The following is a 20682-nucleotide window of genomic DNA, read 5'->3' as shown; positions in this document are numbered from 1 at the left end:
CCTCACGTGGTGTGCCATCGACAGAAGGGCTGAGCGGTATATGGACTTTTCAGATATACTGTATTTTCAAATGAGATATAGGATAAGACAATACCGTTTATATCGATATAGTTTGATGTTGCATCACATATCTAGTATCTTCCATAAAGCCCGACACTCTCCACGCAAACCCGCCCCACACTCTCCGTCTACGTCTGCGCGCAAACCCGACCCCACTCGCTCGCAGGTTCTCCTGCAACATCGAGGGCCCAGACAGACACACTGCGGAAGAAGACCTGGGTGGTAAAAAGAAAAACGATGCTCCAATTATCGGAGATTTTGTTGAAAAACACCAAAGGAGCATTCTCAGAGATAGGCCTATTTTTATTTAATATAGGCTGTTTATTTTATATAACTTTTCATATATATGCTGTATATTTTCAAACAGGGAGGGAAACCCTGTCTTTTCATCTTTTTGATTGCTGTCTGTTTTAATAAAATTGCTTCTGACATCTTACATATGGCTTTGACTTACGACTGAACATTTAACCCACTTTGTAGAAAATACCAAGACATATATTGTATATCGCCATTCGGCCTAAAAATACCGAGATAGTATTTTTGGTCCATTTCGCCCGGCCCTAATTGGCAGTGACAGGTGCTTTTTTGCCTTTTATGGCTGCCGAGTCTCCTTGTACTCCTGGAGGACGGAGAAACAGGCAGACGGCCAGCCTAGCTGTTTAATGTTAATGCACACTGCACTGTGGCAGGCACAATGGCAGGCCGATCTGTCACAAGCAGAGATAATGCCAGGGTGGTTGGCGCTGCATAATGTGATGCTCTATCTCCAGAATACTGATAAAACCTTAAAGGACAAGGAAGATTGCTGAATGAAACAAGGAAATGCAGAAGGCTTAGTTTGATTTGACTATAAAGTTTGCAGTGTCGTCATTGGGACTGCATTGTGCCGCTGTTGAATCCAGGGCTGTGCAAATGCTAACCTTCTCTCACAGAAACGGAGGTGTTGCGAACGTGTGAGTCATGGTGCCTTGTTGGCTGCGACAAAAAACAAACAAACAAAACCTGATGTCCATGCTTTTTTAACAATAATTTTATTAAGAAGTGCCAGCAATGTGCATACTTATCTCACCTATTTGTTCATATGTTGTTGCAAAGAGATAATAAAGATGATCGCGGAACAGTGCGCCCTTTGTTTTGCTTCTCCGCCTCAGCTTCATGTGCACACCGTGTGCATGGTTTAAATGGGGATTCCATAAGTGTGTTTTTTCCTTCCGTCTTTTCTCTCTGCATGTATATGTACACTTACCAGCATGTTTGCCAGTGTTTGCATGCCTCTTGCCTGTGAACGGAGATGAGCCTTGGCCCGAAAATAAATCTCTGCTCGGTTGATGCAGGACCACGCTCCACCGGATGGATGGATCATGCTGTGCATAGATCTAAAGTGTGTGTTGGTGTGACTGACAGCACGTGCGAGAGAGAGTGAGAGAGCCACTGTGTATGTAATCCTGTTTTCTTACCGTCGTCATGGTGTTTCGCAGGCCAACGAAGACCCCCTACTGTCGGCTGAATAAAAACATAAAAAATAGAAAAAAAGGTCATTTTTTGGGATCATCACATATTTCAGTTGGATTTGAAATGGTTGTGTGGTTGTGGATCTTTGCATGTGTATGTGTGTCTGCTTTGCACAACCAAATGTTGGTTTATGCGAGGGCGTTGGATCATGTGCTTCTTGTTTTTCAACATTTCCCATTTGGTGTGATGATAATACTGTAACAGCTCATAAGATACATTTTGATATGGTGAATTAATTGTGAGATTGTGTGTGTCCTGAGATGAGAAATTTCTAACTTGGTAGTTCAATTTCATGGTACATTTATCTGCAAATGCCAATAGTTATGGTAGTATGAATGATATTTGCCAAAATAAATACATCTATACAGATTCTAGTATTACACTACTAAGTGATACAATAGCAGACATAATGTATTGCTTATCTTCCTTTCCTTTAACAGATCACAGTATTTAATAATCAGATGGTGGTAGTGGTAAATATCACAGATGTTTAGACAAGAGAAGAAAAAATCTAATTGCCTTTATAAGACAATTATGTTATTAATAATAATAATAATAATAATAATGACAAGTAATAGTTTTACAGTACCTGATTCCTGCATAGGAGCTGTGAGTGCGCAGGTACTCCTTTTGTCTCCGTGCTTGCCAGCACTTGATCAATACTGGTATTGTGATTGGCTGCTTCAGTATTTGAAGGGTTTCTAAGTAACGGCAGCATTGATCAGTGGATGTTTTTTTTTCCTCTCTTCTGTCTCAGAGAGAATTGTGTGAAAGGGGCAGAGGTGTATTATTGGGTTTTATGTTCCTTCTGAGGAATATGTTGTTACAAGTGTAACTCCCCTCCTGAAGTCTGTGAAGTTTATGTCATATGTTGGCTTTGTTTGAATTTGTATTAGAGATGGAGAGAGGGAGTAAAAGAGAGAAAGGGGTCTATAAAAACACCTTGAAGAGATTCTAAGAGATTTACAGTATATCGTTGGGTGCTTGTCGCACCCTTTGACAGAAATGCCTTAAAGCAATGTTCACAAACATTTTTTTTCTGAATAGTAGAACTATGGAAAGACAGTATACATCTTCCCTGTAATCTCTTTAAAGTTGTCTCGGACCTTGTGATGTAGTGCCTGTCCTGTACTTTTACTTTAAAGCATCTTGAACAGGACCTTCAAGGAAGGTCGCATTATTCAGAAATCCTGCATCAGATCTCCTAGATTATAGATTAGGTTATCAGCACCAAATGGACAAATAGAAATGCAAACATGATGAATGGCAGGGAGAGAGATACGTGAGGATGTTTTGTCTGTGCTTAGTCCTCATCAACATTTAGTATTAACTCAGGAATAAAACACATCCAGAACATTAAGGGCAATGACAGACTTCACACTGGATTTAAAATAACTGCCTTTTAGTGGTGGACTTAAGTGACACTATCAGTACAACAATGTAGAAATACTCCACTACAAGTAAAAGTCCTTTGTTCAAAATACTTGTAAAGTAAAAGTAATTATTTATTATAAGCAAAATTAACCTAAAATATCTCAAATTAAAGTATTCATTCTGTAGATCAATGGCCCTCAAGACTGATATACTGTTTACTGTTTTAGCCGGTCGAGGTGGGGCTGGTTTTCTTAGGGGTAGTGAGATGATTAATGGGCTAGGGAAGATTTTGCCTTCTTTGGGCCGTCGAAAGTTAATTAAAGGAAACCGTCTGAGAAGTTAAAAAGGGAAATCTCTCCGTGCTGGAACTGCTAACAACTCATAGACATCTGAAATGTGACAAGGAGACACTAGACACTGCTTTTATGTAGCCACTGGTTTAATTTTTAACATTGCATTTTATTGCCCAAGCTTATCATATTTTTTTATTTTTAATGTAAAGTCTAAATCTTAAAAGTAACTGTAGCGGAGTAAAAATACAACATTTCCCTATGAAATGTGGTGAGGTAGAAGTATAAAGAATCAGAAAAAATGGAAATATGGAGGTACAATTACCTCAAAATTGTACTTAAGTACAATAGTTTAGTACATGCACTTAGTTGCTTTTCGACACTGTGATAAGCTTTATTTTACTTTATCATCTACCGTCAAGCGCATGACGTCACCCTCAAAGTCATCGTTGCCGGCTTCCGCTACTGCGACTTTGAGTCACTGCTCTTTCAAGTACCATTTTGCTCCGAGGAAGCTGAAGAGTCGAGGGTTGCTGGGGAAAGGTGAGGTGGCTGATGCTGGGCACAATCCATTATTCCGACCCTGGTTGCTCACAGGACACCAGAGGAAGAGCAGAGTCTGATTTATAGCAGAAGATATGAGCTTGGGAAGCACAGCCAGTAATTCATGGACATGTCTCTCTGTCATTTATTACTGAGGTTCAGCACTTTTCACTGTCATTTAATGAAAAAGGACAAAAACATACTCCAGCTCCTGACGTGAGCAAAAAATCTGTTTGGTAGTGGTGTGTTCTCTCATCACAAATGTTCTGCTCTGAATAATAATAACATATTCAAGCCAATTCGTAGACTTTCCACACGTTTAACCAGTTACACTAGAATTGTGCCACCCGTGAAAAATGTTTTGATTTTTTTTTTTGTGTGTGTTTCTTTGACACCTATGTGTCTTGCAGAGAGAAAAAAGACAAGGAGAGAAGAGGAAAGAAAGGGAGTAATCATGAGAAAAATATTTTAGATGGCATTTACCCTTCTATTTATCGCCACATCTCCTTAAATAATTCTAGAGCTATGAATTTCTCTCTGTGGCCACAGTATCACGCAAGCCCAGTCCCTGTAAGCATTTCTACTGTCCTCTTTTTACCTGCTCCACAACCTAATGATTGCAGTGTTTCTCCATTGGTTGGCTTTTGGCCGTTTGGCTTACATTTTTGTCACTGACTGAGTCATCCCCTCTAAATGCCAGCCAGCAGGGCTGTAGGGGCCCAAGCGTGGGAACAGGGACAAGATTGATCTGATGCGCACGGGTCTATGGCTAATGAACATGGCTGTGGCTTCTCCATAGTCATGACCACGCAAAGCACCTGTTACTGGCTACGAAGAGCAAAACAGATACTCACTCCGAGCGACATGAGCGACAGGTAAAGGAGAGCTTACAGCCGACAGCAGTGCCATGAATGAGCTTTGGAAGTGTGTTACCGAAAGAGCAATAGGTACGAGACTTACCCAAGGATTTCTGTTAAATATTTCTTTGTGTGTGTGTGTCTGTCATAGGTCTGCATGTATCTGTGTGTGTGTGTGTGTGTGTGTGCGCGCGTGTGCGTGTCCTCCAGACATGGCTATTCTGATAATTACTGATAATTATGTTGACTGCATTAATGTTTCTCTGTCTGTCCTTCTTCCCTTTTCCCTTTTTTCTCTCTGATCCTATTACTTTTGGCCATATGGAATTAAATGCTGGCAGTGTATGGGCCATTATTTTCTTTGCTTGAAATCCCCGTTCTGACCACACATTACTCCAGTATCACCACAGAGTAAAGATTTGTAGTTAAGTATTATATCACTGCAATCAGATCACTGTTCATGTGTATATTCAGCTGATGGTTTATGAGGTACCTCTAGATAAAACTAATGCATTCTAATACAACAGCCCTGGAATAAGTCTTATGTTCATGAAGGTTATAATATTGAGTTTTTGGTGAAACTTTTGCAGGGAAGTAGTTTTAACTTTAATGGTCATTTTGGAGGCTTTAGTTTGTGGTGCTGTTGAATTAAATGTTGTTATTCTATGAGATGTTTAAAATTTTTGGGTTTTTAAGGGGTAGACCAAATATGAACTAGAAAATGCTAAAGAAATGACATTGGGATTGCCGGCGCCTAGAGAAGCTGATGCTAAAACTGCGTTTTCTGTCTGGTCCCGGCCAAACGAGCCCCGCCTAATGCTCTGCTGACACATATTTCCGGTGAAAACTTTTGAAATGTGACCAAGTCCATCCGTCTTGTATGTAGTGTGGAAAGTGTATGTATGAAAGGACTTGGAAAGAAACGTCAGTCAAGTGTTTGACAAACACCACAGACATCAGAGAGTTAGTATCTGATCAACTGATCTGAATCAGCTGTTTGTGCCCAACTGCGCTCGGAGGTTGCCATGGTGATTTCAAGTGCTTAGTTGCTACTGAGTGAAACACGGATTCAGCACCTCTCGAACTCAGGCTCACTGGTCAAAGGCCGTAACTCCCACTGCCTAGATTTTTATATTCTGAGAGACTGGAGACTCTGCTGAATATAGTGATGTCAATTATTTGTTTTTGGTGTTAAATTGTGGAAAATGGAGCGAGTTAAAAAGGGTCGTTGCTGCCTTTCTCTGAAAATCCAGTTCTTAATTTGTATTGGAGTCTACTGGGATGCTGGATGGTGCTAATGGAGCAAAATATGTAAGTCTGTTTCCTTAGATAGTTGCATCGTGTGAAAGAGGACAAATGGGCCTACATTCTGGCAAAAAATGATGTTGTGAAGAATGAAATTTGTGGACGTGAGGATGAGTTAAACAGAAATTTTTCAGAGCGGTTTAACACCTTCTCCCTTTCCGGTTGTGAAGTCACCCTCTCTAGCCTCCGAACATACTGTCCATTCATTTCTATTGGAAAATTTGTTGACAAAACGTTGAATATTTTATATCATCTCCCGCACATTTTGACGTTTGAATGGAGTTTCTATGATGAATTGTGCGGGACTAGTGAGGTGCCAAAAAAGTGAGCGGAAGACATAATAAACATTTTTGGGCTTAGAAATACATGTGGTGGGATATCTTGCACAGCAAGTTCGCACTCCACACAGCCTAAAATGACCAGTAGTTTGAATCAACACTTCAACCGATCTTCTGGTGCAGATTGTGTAAACAACTGAACAGCTACTGAGTGGATCTTGTGCGGAGATTGTTTTTGTCAACCTGGCTGAAACAGTTTCAACAAAAACATTCAACAACAACATTGCAGCCTCCGTTTATCAGAGGCCAGTTGTATATATATATAAAGTAACAGTTCAACATTTTGGAAAATACCCTTCTTTGCCTTCTAGCTTGACGTTATCGGAGGTGGTCGATACCACTCTTATGTCTGTGCAGTACATATGAAGGCACAGCCGGCAGTAAGAGAACCACCTCTAAAAGTTGTACAAAAACTGAAGTGTACAAACCACAAATTGTGGTGTTACAGGGGGAAATTTAGCTACTCCCAACTGGTGCATCCAGATGACAGAGCAGTCAGTGATAAGGTCAGCACTTCATTATGAAATGCTCCTCTCTGCCTTCTCTCCCTTTGTTTTTCTGCCTCGGTGTTGTTGTTTTTGTAAATGCATCCATTTGGTGCTTGCAGAATGCCGATGCCAGCTATGACTTCAGCAGCAATGACCCGTTCCCATTTCCACGCTACACAGACGACTGGTTCAACAGGTAAAGCTCACCCAGCCGACCCCTGTTTATACACACACGCACACACACACACACACTTATACACACACTTTGCACATGCGTGTGGTCTCTCTGGAGTCTGGATGCTTTCCTACTATTGATTTTCTCCCTGCATAGTTCCATTAAGACACAATTGTGCAGCATAAACAGAGCCGTTGTCCAACACAACACAATAGAAAACATAATGCCTATTTTTACCTGCTCACTTGGAAGAGACAAGGTAGATAGAGGAGGACTAACACCAGTCTTGTCTTTTCTTAGAGTTTCAGTGTTCACAGTGGTGACCTGCTGTCTGATAATGCCTTATCTGCCTCCAATCTCCCAGTCACACTGGGTGATCCACTGGCACTACAACACATGTCAAGGAGAGGAACAAAGAGAAATATATTCTTTCTCCACCTCTCCCCCTCCACCGTGCCTTCATCTACTCAAATTTATTAGCGTGTGTGAGCATCTGTGTGTGGGAGTGAGAAGGGAGTATTTGGGTTGGCCAGTCTAGCAGTTGCTGACTGTCGGGCACAACTCGCTGGCTAATCAGCTGGTTGTTATAAATAGCTGCCTGTCTGTAGCAAAGCATGCTGGGAGAGAGGGGTTGACTCTCTGCAGTGTCCCTGTGGGGAGCAGAATAATGGAGAGATAGACACAAGTCACATGGTGCACACAAAACTCTGATATGTGCAAACATATTCAGACGGACTCAGATGAATAATGGAAAAACTAATAGTTAAATCTTAGTGGATTTACATGAGCCAATGTTCTTCAGGTCACAGAATTACAGAGTGTTTATACTAATTTTAATTGATTCATGGTTACAAAAAATGCTAAACATTTTCTATTAATAATTTCCTCCTTCTAGTCAGGCAAAGTCAACAAAAACAGGGGTTGCATCTAACCTGTGAAATCTTATCTCAGACCTAACCCATGGTATATCCTTTGTAAATTAATATAAAATCCTTCAAATCCTCCTAAGCATATTCTCTGCGTTTTGCTGTCACCAGTCATGGCACACGATGTGCTGGAGAGGTGTCTGCGGCAGCCAACAACAACATCTGCGGTGTGGGAGTCGCCTACAACTCGAAGGTGGCAGGTGTGTCATATTAAAGCTGCAGATTGGGCAGTGAGGGGAATAACAATGAGCAGGCAGTGATGATAGCAAACAACAGTTCTGATAATGGTATGATGAAAGGATCAAAGGTATGATGAGGGTGATTCACTCTGAGGGGAAATACTGTACGCACCATGTATATAATATACGTAACTGTGCTCTATTGTTTGGTATGTACTCATAGAATTACTGCGAATTACAGCAGAGGTCAGCTAGAGTCCACATATCAACAGGACAACACCGTTAATCCAGACAGCTCCACGTTTCTGTTTCATATTGATTTTTTTCTTGAAATTTGCTCCGGGAGTAACACAGTAGAAATAAGAAAATAAGTATTGACTACTTGATTCTTGTGCTGCTGCGAAGCCGACATCACCTTTTGCCATTGCTAAGGGTTTGGATGCTATAAATATGTGGTAATTGTACTGTCTTGACCAGCTGAAAGGGGTTTTATAATTCCCCCATTAATAGCTACCTAGACTACACTGTGTTCCAGCGGCAATACCAATACAGAAAAACCAATATTATTCAGAATTTGAATGTCAGATTCATGTGGAGATGTTGCTGTGTCAGGTATCAGGATGCTGGACCAACCCTTTATGACTGACATAATTGAGGCATCATCCATCAGCCACATGCCCCAGGTTATTGATATCTACAGCGCAAGCTGGGGACCCACCGATGATGGCAAGACAGTGGATGGACCCCGAGAGCTCACGCTGCAGGCTATGGCTGACGGGGTCAACAAGGTAAGGGTTCATCATACCTGCTGGGCTGAGGGGTTTCATAATAATTAGAATGTGTGCCAGAAAGTCACTGGTGCAAATTGAAATCATCCTTGCAACCTGTATAAAGTCACCCTTGACATGCTTCCATAAGGGTGGAGGGTTTATATTAGGCCTTATATTCCATCCACTATTGTCTCTTCAAGCATATGTAATGTGGCCGGTTGAGAGCTATGAGTGGGATGGGCTGTCCCGTGGTTTCTGGCTTCTTCTAACTATTGTCTTTGGATGGGGGTGTGGAAAGGATAGAATGTCGGTCGGTCGGTTCACCATTTTAGAACAGACTGAAATCTCTCAATAACCACTGGATGGATTACCGTCTGATACATACATACGTACACAATACATACATTCATGGTCCCAAGAAGATGAATCCTAATGACTTTGGTGACCCACTGACCTTTGCTGTAGTGTCACCATCAAGTTCATATTTGTGGTTTTGAGCGAAACGTGTCAATAACGATGTGATGGATTGATATGAAATTTGGAACACTTATTAATCTCTGCCTCGGGACAAATTGGAATAACTTTGGTGATACCCTGAATTTTCATCTAGCGCCACCATCATGTCTAAATTTCCTTTTCCAATACTTTGGTTTGTGAAGAAATACCTGCAAATCTAATGAAATATTGTGAATGTTGCTCTGTGCTCTTTCTTGAAACAGCAAGTTTAGCGGCAGTCAGTCCAACATAGCATCCCTAATGTGTGACACTACTTTGAGCTCCACAAGAATATTTTCATATTAGTTAACCATAGCCCCCTAAAAAGTCAGAGTAGAGTTTTAGGGCTCCTGGAGCTGATTACGCATTCAGTACTATGTCTGGCTCAAGGACACTTCAGCAAGGTGAAACCTCTCCAAAGCCTCCCAACGGGGGCTTAAATGTAGGCCTTCTGGTTGAAGGGAAGTCTTCTTCGACACACACACACACACACACACACACACACACACACACACACACACACACACACACACACACACACACACACACACACACACACACACACACACACACACACGCAGAGTTGCCATGCTAACAGTGCCACCGCCAATTACTTGCTTGATTAATCATCATGCACCGTCTGCCGGCAGGTGTGGGTTGCTCTTAAATGACCCTCTTTCAGGCAGGGTAGCTGAGTAGGAGCAAAACTGACTGTAATCTCTGATCATGTAAACACAACTAATCAAGCAGCCACTCTGCCTGTTAGATTCTAATGATCAATTAAATAAGCTTATGTTGGCTGACCATGATGTGCACTGTGCAACAGGGGAAACATTTAAAATTGTGAAGTGCAGACCAAGTGGATTTAAGTCTGCATCTTAAACATAGCTGTGTGGTTTTGCAAATTGCCACCAGGAACAATGGAAATAAATGACACCGTGTGCTGTGCAAAATTAAAGCACTTTGTTTGGATTCTGCAGGAGACAGAAAGCAGAAGGCCTGAAGCTCATAGGTGAGCTCAGCGATGCTCAAACCTCTCTTTGCAAGTCAAATAGAGAGACATAAATAAGCATCGCGAAGGGAAGGACATGCTACTCCTCCTCCTCTTGATCCTTTGTTCTGTGGGGAAACGGTTGGCCTTTTGTAGAAACAGATGCAGCATTTGGTGAAGAGGATGCTCTCTGTGTGGAGCCACGGTCAGTTGTTTCATGTTTCAAGGCGCTCTATCAGTAACAAAGATGACATTTTACTCTGTGATTCAATTTACAGAGGGTGTAAAAAAAGTAGGTACAGAAAGCACAAAGAATTCTTTCATTTTTTCGTGTCTTGACCACTGTAATGCCTGTTTGCTTGCTGTAACTAAAAGCAGAAACAGTATCATGTCTTCTTTAAATGTACTTTGATCCTTCCGCTTATCCGTCAACTTCTTTCATTTTTGCATTGCTAATTTCTAATTTGATGTGATACCAATCGTTGGTATAACCAATATCATTATTATTAAAGATCAGACAGAAGCCATGTATTGTTATTTATAACAAAATAAAACACAAATTAAACACCCACCCTCTGACAGGCAACACACCCTGCATCCACCCCACAAACCCTCCAACACAGACACACGCAGATGCACATAAACACAGTAACTCATCATAAACCTGAGCAAAGACAATGTACTTTTGAATGTGAACCTAGTTGTAGTAGATCTCAGGTCATCAGGCAGTTTGTTCCACAAAGCAGGACCAAAGAAAAACCATCACCGTTTCGACTCTTATTCCAGGTGCAGTTGAATTGTATGCCTTTGAGTTCTATTCCATCTGAACATTTTGACATGTTTTCAGTTGCTTTATCTGCCTTAGTTATGTAATTCAGATAATAGCATAATTAGTAAACTGGCACACACTGCCACCTATTGGATAATTACACGACGCTGGTGAAATTCCCAGATTCCGAATTCTCATTTCGACCCTGTACTGTAAGTCCCACTAATAATAAGCAGAACTGTGCAGTGTTTTCCCTCCACTTGAGTGATAATGGTGATTTTGTTTTAGGGCCGCGGAGGAAAGGGCAGCATCTACGTATGGGCATCAGGAGATGGTGGTAGCTATGACGACTGCAACTGTGATGGTTATGCCTCGAGCATGTGGACGATCTCCATCAACTCAGCCATCAACGACGGACGCACCGCCCTGTACGATGAGAGCTGTTCCTCCACCCTGGCATCCACGTTCAGCAACGGACGCAAGAGGAACCCAGAGGCTGGCGTTGTGAGTGTGTTTGTGTTTAAGTGCATAATATATTCGACATGACTGCAAAAGAAATCATCTGAAATCATCTTTTGTTTTAATGATGATTTGTTAGATGTTTTTATTATTTCATGGTTTATGAAGTTGTCTATTTCAGTGGGTATGTGCACTTTTAGAATTCAAAGACTACTTGTTTGTCATGTTTTATGTCTTTCAAACCTATCTCTTCATTCATAGATTAAGCTGCAACTAGCTTCTTTTCAGTTTGCCCCGCAGGCAGTGTACCCTGGGTCTTTCAGGAGATTGGATGAGACCAGGGATACAACCTGAGAAGCTGTTACACTGTAATTGCTGGCTGGTTGTGAAAAATGGAGGTTCAGGTGGAGGAATAGCCCTTCTCTCATTACCCTCCTGGACATCCAGATGCATCATTTTGCGGTAGATGCTCAGGGAGGCCGCCATACTGTGATGATCACGGCACTTACAGCATAGTGGATGTGTTATTAAGAGAAATAGGAAAATGTTTTTTATTGACTAATGGTGTCCCCTAGGAAAGAGTTTATTTTCACTAAAGTGCTTTATTGTAAGTGTTTTTTTTTTCTGTATGAATCGAAAGAAAAGTAACAAGGCAAACAAATGAGAAACCAGTGAATGTAGTTACTGACCTTAGCATACACAAATGGGCTATAACTGTAACTGGCTCATGGCTATTTGAACATTTACCTGGAGAATTGTGTCACCAGTGGGGATCCCTGAGAAATGAGTAGATTACTAACCAGAATCAAATAGACCAAAAGAGCATATAACATCAATGAAAAAGAGACACCTGAAGCTTGAAAGATGATGCTTACTTCCTTTTATGGAGGATAGATACCTGATATTGTAGGTTAATGTGAGGATAATGAATGCTCTTATATCTTAGTATGCCCACAACTACAATATAGGCCGACATTCTATACCATGATTGTGAATTTCCCAGTGTACGAACGCAGCAGTGTTTGTGTTTATGATTATGCAAATCACCTTTGGCTGTTGACAGAGCCACGGATCTTCCCTAGGGTTTCTCATCTAATTGCAGTCAATCTGTTATCATTTCTAATTAAGAACCAAATTAAATAAATAAATGCTCATTAAGTAAATATAAAATACAACGTGTCAGCTGACATATTTATGTAAAAATTCAGCCAATGTACACTCTGCACTCTAGTTTATTCATTTCCAGCTTTGTTTAAAATGTATATATAAAGCAAAAGTATTATATTGGTAGCAGACATGCTTAAATTTAAAATGCTTTCACAAAACTTATTTGTAGGGATGGGGGTCCAGAAAAGGTCGGAGGGTTATGTATTTGTTATTTTTGCTTAAGAAACAGTAGACTAAATTTTATGGGAGAGAGAGTGATGAGCTAAGGTGTTTTAACTTTGTCTCTCCCGAGAGCATGTGTCACTATCCCAAAGCAGCTCCACCCTTCATTTTATTTATTTATAGAATGCAACTACAGTAAAGTAAAAGTCTGTCAAATAGTGTGAATGTGTCATATAAGGTGAAACATAAAGAATGGCTGGGATATTCAGTAAACGGGACGCATCACTTTGTTATATTCGCACATAATGTTGGTACGTGCTAATTCCACTTCTATTGTGTGATGTCGTGCCTATGTGGAAATTATTATACCATTAATATATTAAGGTTTTATTAGGATCATACCATCATATTATCGTGGAACACTTCTATTAATGGAAAAAATGTATTGTACCAATCAATATTACTTTGAGATGTTGTGGGGAGGGAAATGCCATTTTTGTCTTGGTCAAAAATGCATTCTTGTCCTTTCTTGTGATTTGGTTATTTCAGGCCACTACCGACCTGTATGGGAACTGCACGCTGCGCCACTCTGGTACATCAGCAGCAGCTCCAGAGGCAGCTGGTGTCTTTGCTCTGGCTCTTGAGTCTAAGTATGTGCTCTACTGCCCCCTCCACACATCTGTTATAATTGTGATTATTGATTCAGATGGGCAGTTTGTATAAACCATTATTACGTTACCTCATTCAACTCCTCTCTCCTGAAAAAAGTGCTGGTCTGAAGGTATAAATTCAAAATAATATGCTTTCAACCATTAAAGTTGGATAATCTTTGATTTGAAAAAACACTGTTTTTATGCTGTTCATTTATGGGCTACTATTTCTAAGTACAACATTGCGCTTTCATATGGCATTGATGACTTTGACCCCCTCTGTCAATCTTCATCATCAAATCCTTTATTCTGATTTTCTCTCTGTGTGTCTGCAGTTCTCAAAAGCAAAAATCATTTTTCCACTTTTCCCCAAATTGCTTATTTATAAAAACCATAAGCCAAAAGTAAAACAGCGCTTACTCTGTCGCCCACAAAGTACAGACTCTGTGCTTGTACCAAGGACACAAATCATATTTGGATCAGTGCTCTCTGTATCTCAGTACAAGACTGAAAAATACAGTTTGTTTATTGTTTAGATGCACTCAGCGCTTAAGTTTTATATATTAATGCACTTCCTATATGCATGTTGCAGAGAGACTGGGCTGAATGGTGAAACACAATGCAGTACTTGATCACCTCAACCTGCTGAAAATGTTGCTAAAAATGGCCAGTGGTGATACCAGAGCTCTGGTCATTGATTTGAACAACAAAATTTGTCAGTCACGTCATGTTTGCACTGTGGTACAAGTTGGAGTTTATTTTATAAGCCTTGTGAATTCAGAACAGATTGTTCCTTGTGGATAAGAAAATAATTGAAAACATATGCCTACTTAAGTAAACCCACCCACACATTATCAGACAAATATGACAAATCTAAAACCTGGAGAATTGCTGTTTCTCAAATCACAGAGGAGAGCCATTCGGTTCCCTCAGATGCTCCATTTCTCACAGTAAAGGCTGACAAGATTCCGCTGCCATTACCTAACACTAGCTAGTGGAGTTGAATAAAGAAGCACTGTTTGCTTTGCACACACAGTAATGATGTTGCTGTTGGGAAGAGCGGATACTCAACCTGTCCAGCAGCAAATAACCCACGAGGCTGTTGGATGAGTGCACGGCCTTTTTACTGCCCAAACACACTTGAACCATGCAACAACAGGAGTCAGTGAGTCAGCCAGAACAAAGCTGTCACTACACACAGCCAAGATAATGGAGGGAAACACAGACAAACCATCTGCCTTAAAGTACATACCCTGTGATGTTTAGATAATTGAAGGCATGTCATTAAAGCAAAACCATGAATCAGAATAGTTCCACTAATTGTTGTTAGATTTAAAATGTTTCATTTGTTCCCGTTAGCCTGCCTGATAATTCTAATTTATAATATTGTCTTTCCTCCATCACTCTCTCATTCCTTTATCCCCTTGCCACTGTCCTATCTATGCTGGTGACTGTTTGTCCGCCCCAGCCCTAATCTGACATGGAGAGACATGCAGCACTTGTCAGTCCTGACCTCCAAGAGGAACCAGCTTCATGACGAGGTCCACCAGTGGAGGAGGAACGGTGTTGGCCTCGAGTTCAACCACCTGTTTGGCTACGGTGTGCTGGATGCTGGGGGCATGGTGAAAATGGCTAAGGACTGGAAAACTGTGCCTGAGCGTTTCCACTGTGTAGCCGGGTCCATTCAGGACACCCAGTGAGTTACATTTCTATTCTTTTTTTTTGTTTGTTTTTATATTATACATTCTGAATATTGCATGTGCACGGTATGTGTTTTACAGTCTCAAACCATCCCTACCAAGATGTTGAAAGGAAAACACTGCTGAGCACAAGAGACACAGTCATCTAATTACTGGGTAATCCCAATAAGGCCTAATTCAATTAAATATCTGCAATGGGAGTGTCCACTTCAAAACCCTGTAATATTTAGATTAGCTGCTCAGTCTGTCTGATGGTGCTATAGATTTGTAATGACATAGTCTGATATCCTGGCAGCTGCTGTTTGTGATTTAATGCATTAGTCTTTTGAAATCTGAATTGGATTTCAGTATGACAGAACACCCCCAACAAAATTGCTGAATAGCTGTTGAAAAGACATCTAGTGTCCTTTTGCTTTAAAAGTGAAAACTGAAGAGACGTTTTTATAGTTTCATAAAAAGATACCTTAAAACTAAAGTCCCCCTCCACTAAAAAATCAGTTTTGGTCATTGTTTCTTCACTTGGATGTTTGACCTGCACTTTGCAGAAGGATGTACAGTACGTGTACATCATAGAGTTTTTCTGTGCTCACCTTAAAGCGACAGTATGTAACTTTTAGGAGAGCAAATAACACATTTGTCCTGTTACACATGCAAAATTAATAACAATGAAATACACTGTTGCTCACTCTAATACAGTCCGTGGTTTTGCTGCCAGTCTTAGTTGGTCTAATGTGACCATCAGTAATCAGTAATTTTTTTGAAAAAGAGACTTTCTTCCTGTATATTGGATGAGGATTCCTTTAAGGTTACTGTATAATATTAGATATTTCTCACATGCTATAATGTTAGCTCCATCTATCAGGGCTCTGGGTAGACTGGCCTTTTGATACAGCTCAGCCATCTGGCCTGCTCCGCAGGAGATCCTCAGTCTCTGCCCTCATCTTTCACGGATGCAGCTGTAGTTAAGGCCTTCCTTCTTATCACCTTATCCTCCTTGTGTCCGCTCACATTAAGTAGCATCTCCCCTTGCATCATCCTATCTTTCTTCCCACGTCTCCTCAGTCTACAGCCTTGCTTTCGCCTAAGATGCCTCCAACCTTCCTCCCTAACATCTTTCCTTTTCCACTCTCACCTCCTCTTTATTTCTTTCCCCTGTCCCCTTTTACATGCCTCACAAGGGCCCTGCTATCCATCTATCTATCATATCTTGAGGCTTTTAGCTCCTGTGTGTGATGCCTGGTGGTTTCCTGTGGCTAGCCCTCTTATCAGCTCTAATTAGAAGACCGTAAATGGCCCAGCATGGTGTGCCCTGGATACACTGTCAATTAAACTGACTGACAGCCAGGAAGGGATTCCAGGTGGGGGTGTGCATGTGCGTAGATTTGTGTGACCTCACCCCAGGCTTCCACATGCATTGTGAAAGTGTCAATGTGTGGGTGAAGATAAAAAAGCAGACTGAATACGGTACCTCTGTGTATTTTTTGCCACCGTCAACCCCTCCAATTCCTTATTTTAGTCTCTAATCAGCGCTCCACAGACGATGAAGTCACGACAACATGGTGATGAAAGTCTGCCTGTGGATGTGCCTCCCTGGAGTGCACTGTCAGATAGAAAAGGAACATCCCTGAAGAGTCGTATGGCTTTCAGTGCATCCCTGAGGACATCACATGCAAATGGTGGAGAGGACTTGCCCTCGTATGCAGAAATTCCCTGATCCTTTAGGGTTCCGTTGCATTTAGTAGGATCATTTCAGACATAAGGAAAACTTAATTATCTGAAACAATAACTGCTCATTAAGGTAGTGTTTACAAGGGAGAAATACCATATCTATTTTTCAAGCTATTTTTCATCTTTGAGTTAAAAGCTGTGTCGCTGGTTGTGTCAGATTTTTCATCAGTTCACTGTTCCCACAGCAGCACCGCAGGGCTTCTGCTGCCTCTATTGTGGTAGAGATATAATTACAACAAGCTCACCTCCGACGATAGTGTATCACCAGAGAGAGAGCAATAAACACCAACATAGCCATGCTCGCAAGCACAATGCTCAGCACTGATCTGATAGCTGCTCTGGCTGGTAGCGAATTACTCAGCTGGAGGAGAACTTCTCATTATAAGTGGAGCTGGCATGCAGTGCCCCACCGTGGAGTGGGGCTGTTTTTAATCTCCACTGGTCCTGCCTTTCAGAGGCATCCCTCTCCCTGCTCTATGACCGATGGCTGTAATTACTCTTACGCATTATCTGTTGGGAACCGTGCACCTGCTGCACACAAAATCGTCTAGGGTGTCATAAGTGAGATATACACATATTCACTCACAGATTTAGTTATACTCACAGTCATACGTTCTAATAAACTAAGGACAATTAATTAAACACAAATAATAGTAACACTTTTAATGACAATGAAGATGGAGAAAAAAGAAAGTTTATAAAATTACTATAAAGTTGTCTCTTTACACTTTATTTTTACACAATACAACCCACACGTGTCATTTTCTTAATGGAAAAAAAAAATAAACAGTTTAATATTTCCTTATGTCAAATTTCTCAACATGCATGTATGGTGTATTGGACTGTGAGACTCCAACCGTGAATTGTTCTGTTTTTCTGGGAATAGTAATTCGCTTCATCAGCTTTTAGGAGCTCACTGCTGCACTCACCCCTCTGTGCTCAGCATAGTGCTCTATTAATCATTTTTCAAACGGAGTGCTGTTCCACACGTCTCTGTCACTCAGTTTCTGTGTCTTGTCTCTTTTGCCTTCTCTCCACCCCCATCCTCTGTTTCCCTCGGCCTTTAATATAGTTATTAAGCCCTCTCATAGTCTTTGGTCACCACCCCTGCCCTGCTGTGTTCTCACTCTTTCTTTCCATCACCCAAAGAGATGAGAACAGCAGTATGCATTCCCAACCACAAAGCAGCAACAACACCAAGACCAGCCTGCTTTTACACTCTGTTCTGAACAAATCCATTGTGACAAAAAGACAAAGAATCTCTTCATGCACTGAGAAGGAGCTAGAATTCGGGCGTGGTTCAGTATATGACATGTTACACATTGTTTACTGACAACAGGCATTATATTTACAGTAGTGCAGAGAGACAGTGTTGGCTATATAATAACTGTTCTGCAATAAAATTGTATTAATCCATCTCATGGGCAGCGAGGCATTATTTCACATTGTTCAGACTTTTGCTTATGTTTTTGCTAATAGCCGTTTCCAGCTTTTCATGTGACAGTTCGCTGTTTTTCTCTGTTTTATATCTGTTTTGGACTGTTGGATGCATTTTGAAGATGTCGAATTAGGCTCTGAGGAACTGTGATGGGAGTTATTCACTAATTTTTGATAGTTTACAGTTTGAATATTGTTAGATTAATCAATAATGAAAATAATCATTAGATGGAGCCCCTGTGTATTGTATAGCTCTTACAAGAGCAAAGTGGTAGTAAAAAAGGTATTGTGTAATCACTGGGGATACAGTCACAACAAAAAGACTGAAGGTCTATTCAGGAGCTGCTCTGCTGCTTTTGAGCATATCACATGATCCTCATCAGCAGATGGAGTTTGCCAGTTGTCATAAAATTGTAAATGCTGAAGTTTCCATTTTTTTCCAAGCACTTAATCTATGTTGCAGTAATAATGTTTTTGCATCATTACCAACTTACGTTTCTCAGAACTTAAAGTGAAACATATTTCTATTCTTTAGATTTGTGTGAAACATATATAAGTGAATGGGGAATGGGAAATCCTGGATGGACAACACGCATTAAAATTATTTAAAACCGGTGGAAGCTAGAACGTTACGTGGCAAACATGTGTGGCACCAAATACAAAACGTGTCCATGTACTGTAAACCAAATAGCAGAGTATTTTATCCCCTCCAATAGAGATAAATTACCGTTGAAGCAAGCAGACATGACACTCATCACTGCTGTTGTGTGATGAGGGAGCAGCTTCAAAAAGAGGCTTGATGCTTTTGTCATGGTTGGATGGTTTTATAGGAAAAATAGGTCAAGTACTGTGTTTACTGGAACATTCAAAGAAAAGCAGGGCAGGGTGTATGTAGACTGAAAGAAAAACGTATAGTAGTTCTTTCACCTGCCCTAACAGTGTCAGGATATACTGATATTTGATTTTTCTTTGTCTCACTGCTACACAGTCTTAGCTTGTTCAATCTTTTCCTCCCTCTCCAGTAAAATCCAGTCCGGCAACAAGCTAGTCCTGGCCATCACCACTGAAGCCTGTCAGGGGAAGGACAACTTTGTCCGCTACCTGGAGCACGTTCAGGCAGTGGTCACTGTCAACGCCAGCCGCCGCGGCGACCTAAACATCAACATGACTTCACCCATGGGCACAAAGTCCATCCTGCTGAGCCGAAGGCCCCGTGACGATGACTCCAAGGTGGGCTTCGACAAGTGGCCCTTCATGACCACCCACACCTGGGGCGAGGACCCCCGAGGGACCTGGGTCCTGGAGGTGGGCTTCCAAGGCGAGGAGCCACAGCGCGGAGTCCTGAAGGAGTGGACTCTCATGCTGCACGGAACACAAAGTGCCCCTTATATAGACCAGATAGTGCGTGATTATCAGTCCAAACTTGCCATGTCCAAAAAGGAGGAGCTGGAGGAGGAGCTGGATGAGGCTATAGACAGAAGTCTGAAGAGCTTGATGAGTAAAAACAACTAAACTCCCATCTGCATGTGGCCACCTCTTTCACTTTCTCTTATCTCTCTCCCTCTCTGCAATCTTGCTCTATCCTTCTCCAAATTTAACTGCATCTCCTCAGTTCTTCTCACTCTCCCGTTATCCTCCCTTTTGTCTACCTCTCTTCCCTTCTTCACTCTGCTTTTTGTTATCGAGTGTTTCAATTAGCCCCCAACCGTCAATGAATGTTTGTTGTAATCCAATCATGATAAAAGTGTAACCTTCAATAATCTGTTCTACATTGAGAAAGCAAACTGTATCACCTGAATTTTTACACTCTACAGAATTGTACATAAACCAAATATAATCCACTCTTTCATGCTCTTGCTTTAACTGCCCTGCACCTCTCTTCTGCCAACTGTTATACAGTTTGTGACTGTAAATGATTTTCTGTGTCATTCTACTTAAAGTTTAATATCTTGCAAACAGAGCAGTGATACTTCTTTCGGTTTATATTTTTGTGACATGCACTGTTTATATAAACAAGGAAAGGAATTTGTGATTCATTATGCAGCCTGTGGTCCTCAGTTCATATTTCATAATCTTTGGCGTATATTATAATAAATCTATTCAGCTGTTTATTAAAGCACTTGAGTGATTTGCAACACACTACTGAACATACTGAGTAAAAGTAGCATGACATTCTTTGACATTTCAATGCCCCAAACTTTTTTTACGGAAAAACAGAGAATGTAGAGTAAAATTTTCTCCAGACACAAAATATATTCTGAAAAGAAGAGCACAAGCAGCACCCTGGCCCAACAATCTACATTTCTG

At 41.0% G+C, this 20682-nt stretch overlaps 1 protein-coding gene across 1 annotated transcript in view; it reads left to right on the top strand.

Moving 5' to 3' along the window:
* pcsk2 (proprotein convertase subtilisin/kexin type 2) overlaps nt 1–20630 on the top strand; it is a 28986-nt gene extending 8356 nt beyond the window's left edge. Inside the window, exons 6-12 of the mRNA XM_040138481.1 lie at nt 6887–6963; nt 7980–8068; nt 8660–8835; nt 11361–11576; nt 13410–13510; nt 14979–15206; nt 19398–20630. Of these exons, the coding sequence (XP_039994415.1) occupies nt 6887–6963; nt 7980–8068; nt 8660–8835; nt 11361–11576; nt 13410–13510; nt 14979–15206; nt 19398–19887 (1377 nt within the window). The 3' untranslated portion in view covers nt 19888–20630. The remainder of the gene's footprint in view (nt 1–6886; nt 6964–7979; nt 8069–8659; nt 8836–11360; nt 11577–13409; nt 13511–14978; nt 15207–19397) is intronic.
* Nucleotides 20631–20682: the final 52 nt, after the last annotated feature.

The sequence above is a fragment of the Xiphias gladius genome, chromosome 11, assembly GCF_016859285.1.
Source record: "Xiphias gladius isolate SHS-SW01 ecotype Sanya breed wild chromosome 11, ASM1685928v1, whole genome shotgun sequence".
Lineage (NCBI taxonomy): Eukaryota > Metazoa > Chordata > Actinopteri > Istiophoriformes > Xiphiidae > Xiphias > Xiphias gladius.
The sequence above is the reverse complement of the archived record's forward strand: the minus strand, read 5'-3'. Positions and strand labels throughout refer to the sequence as shown.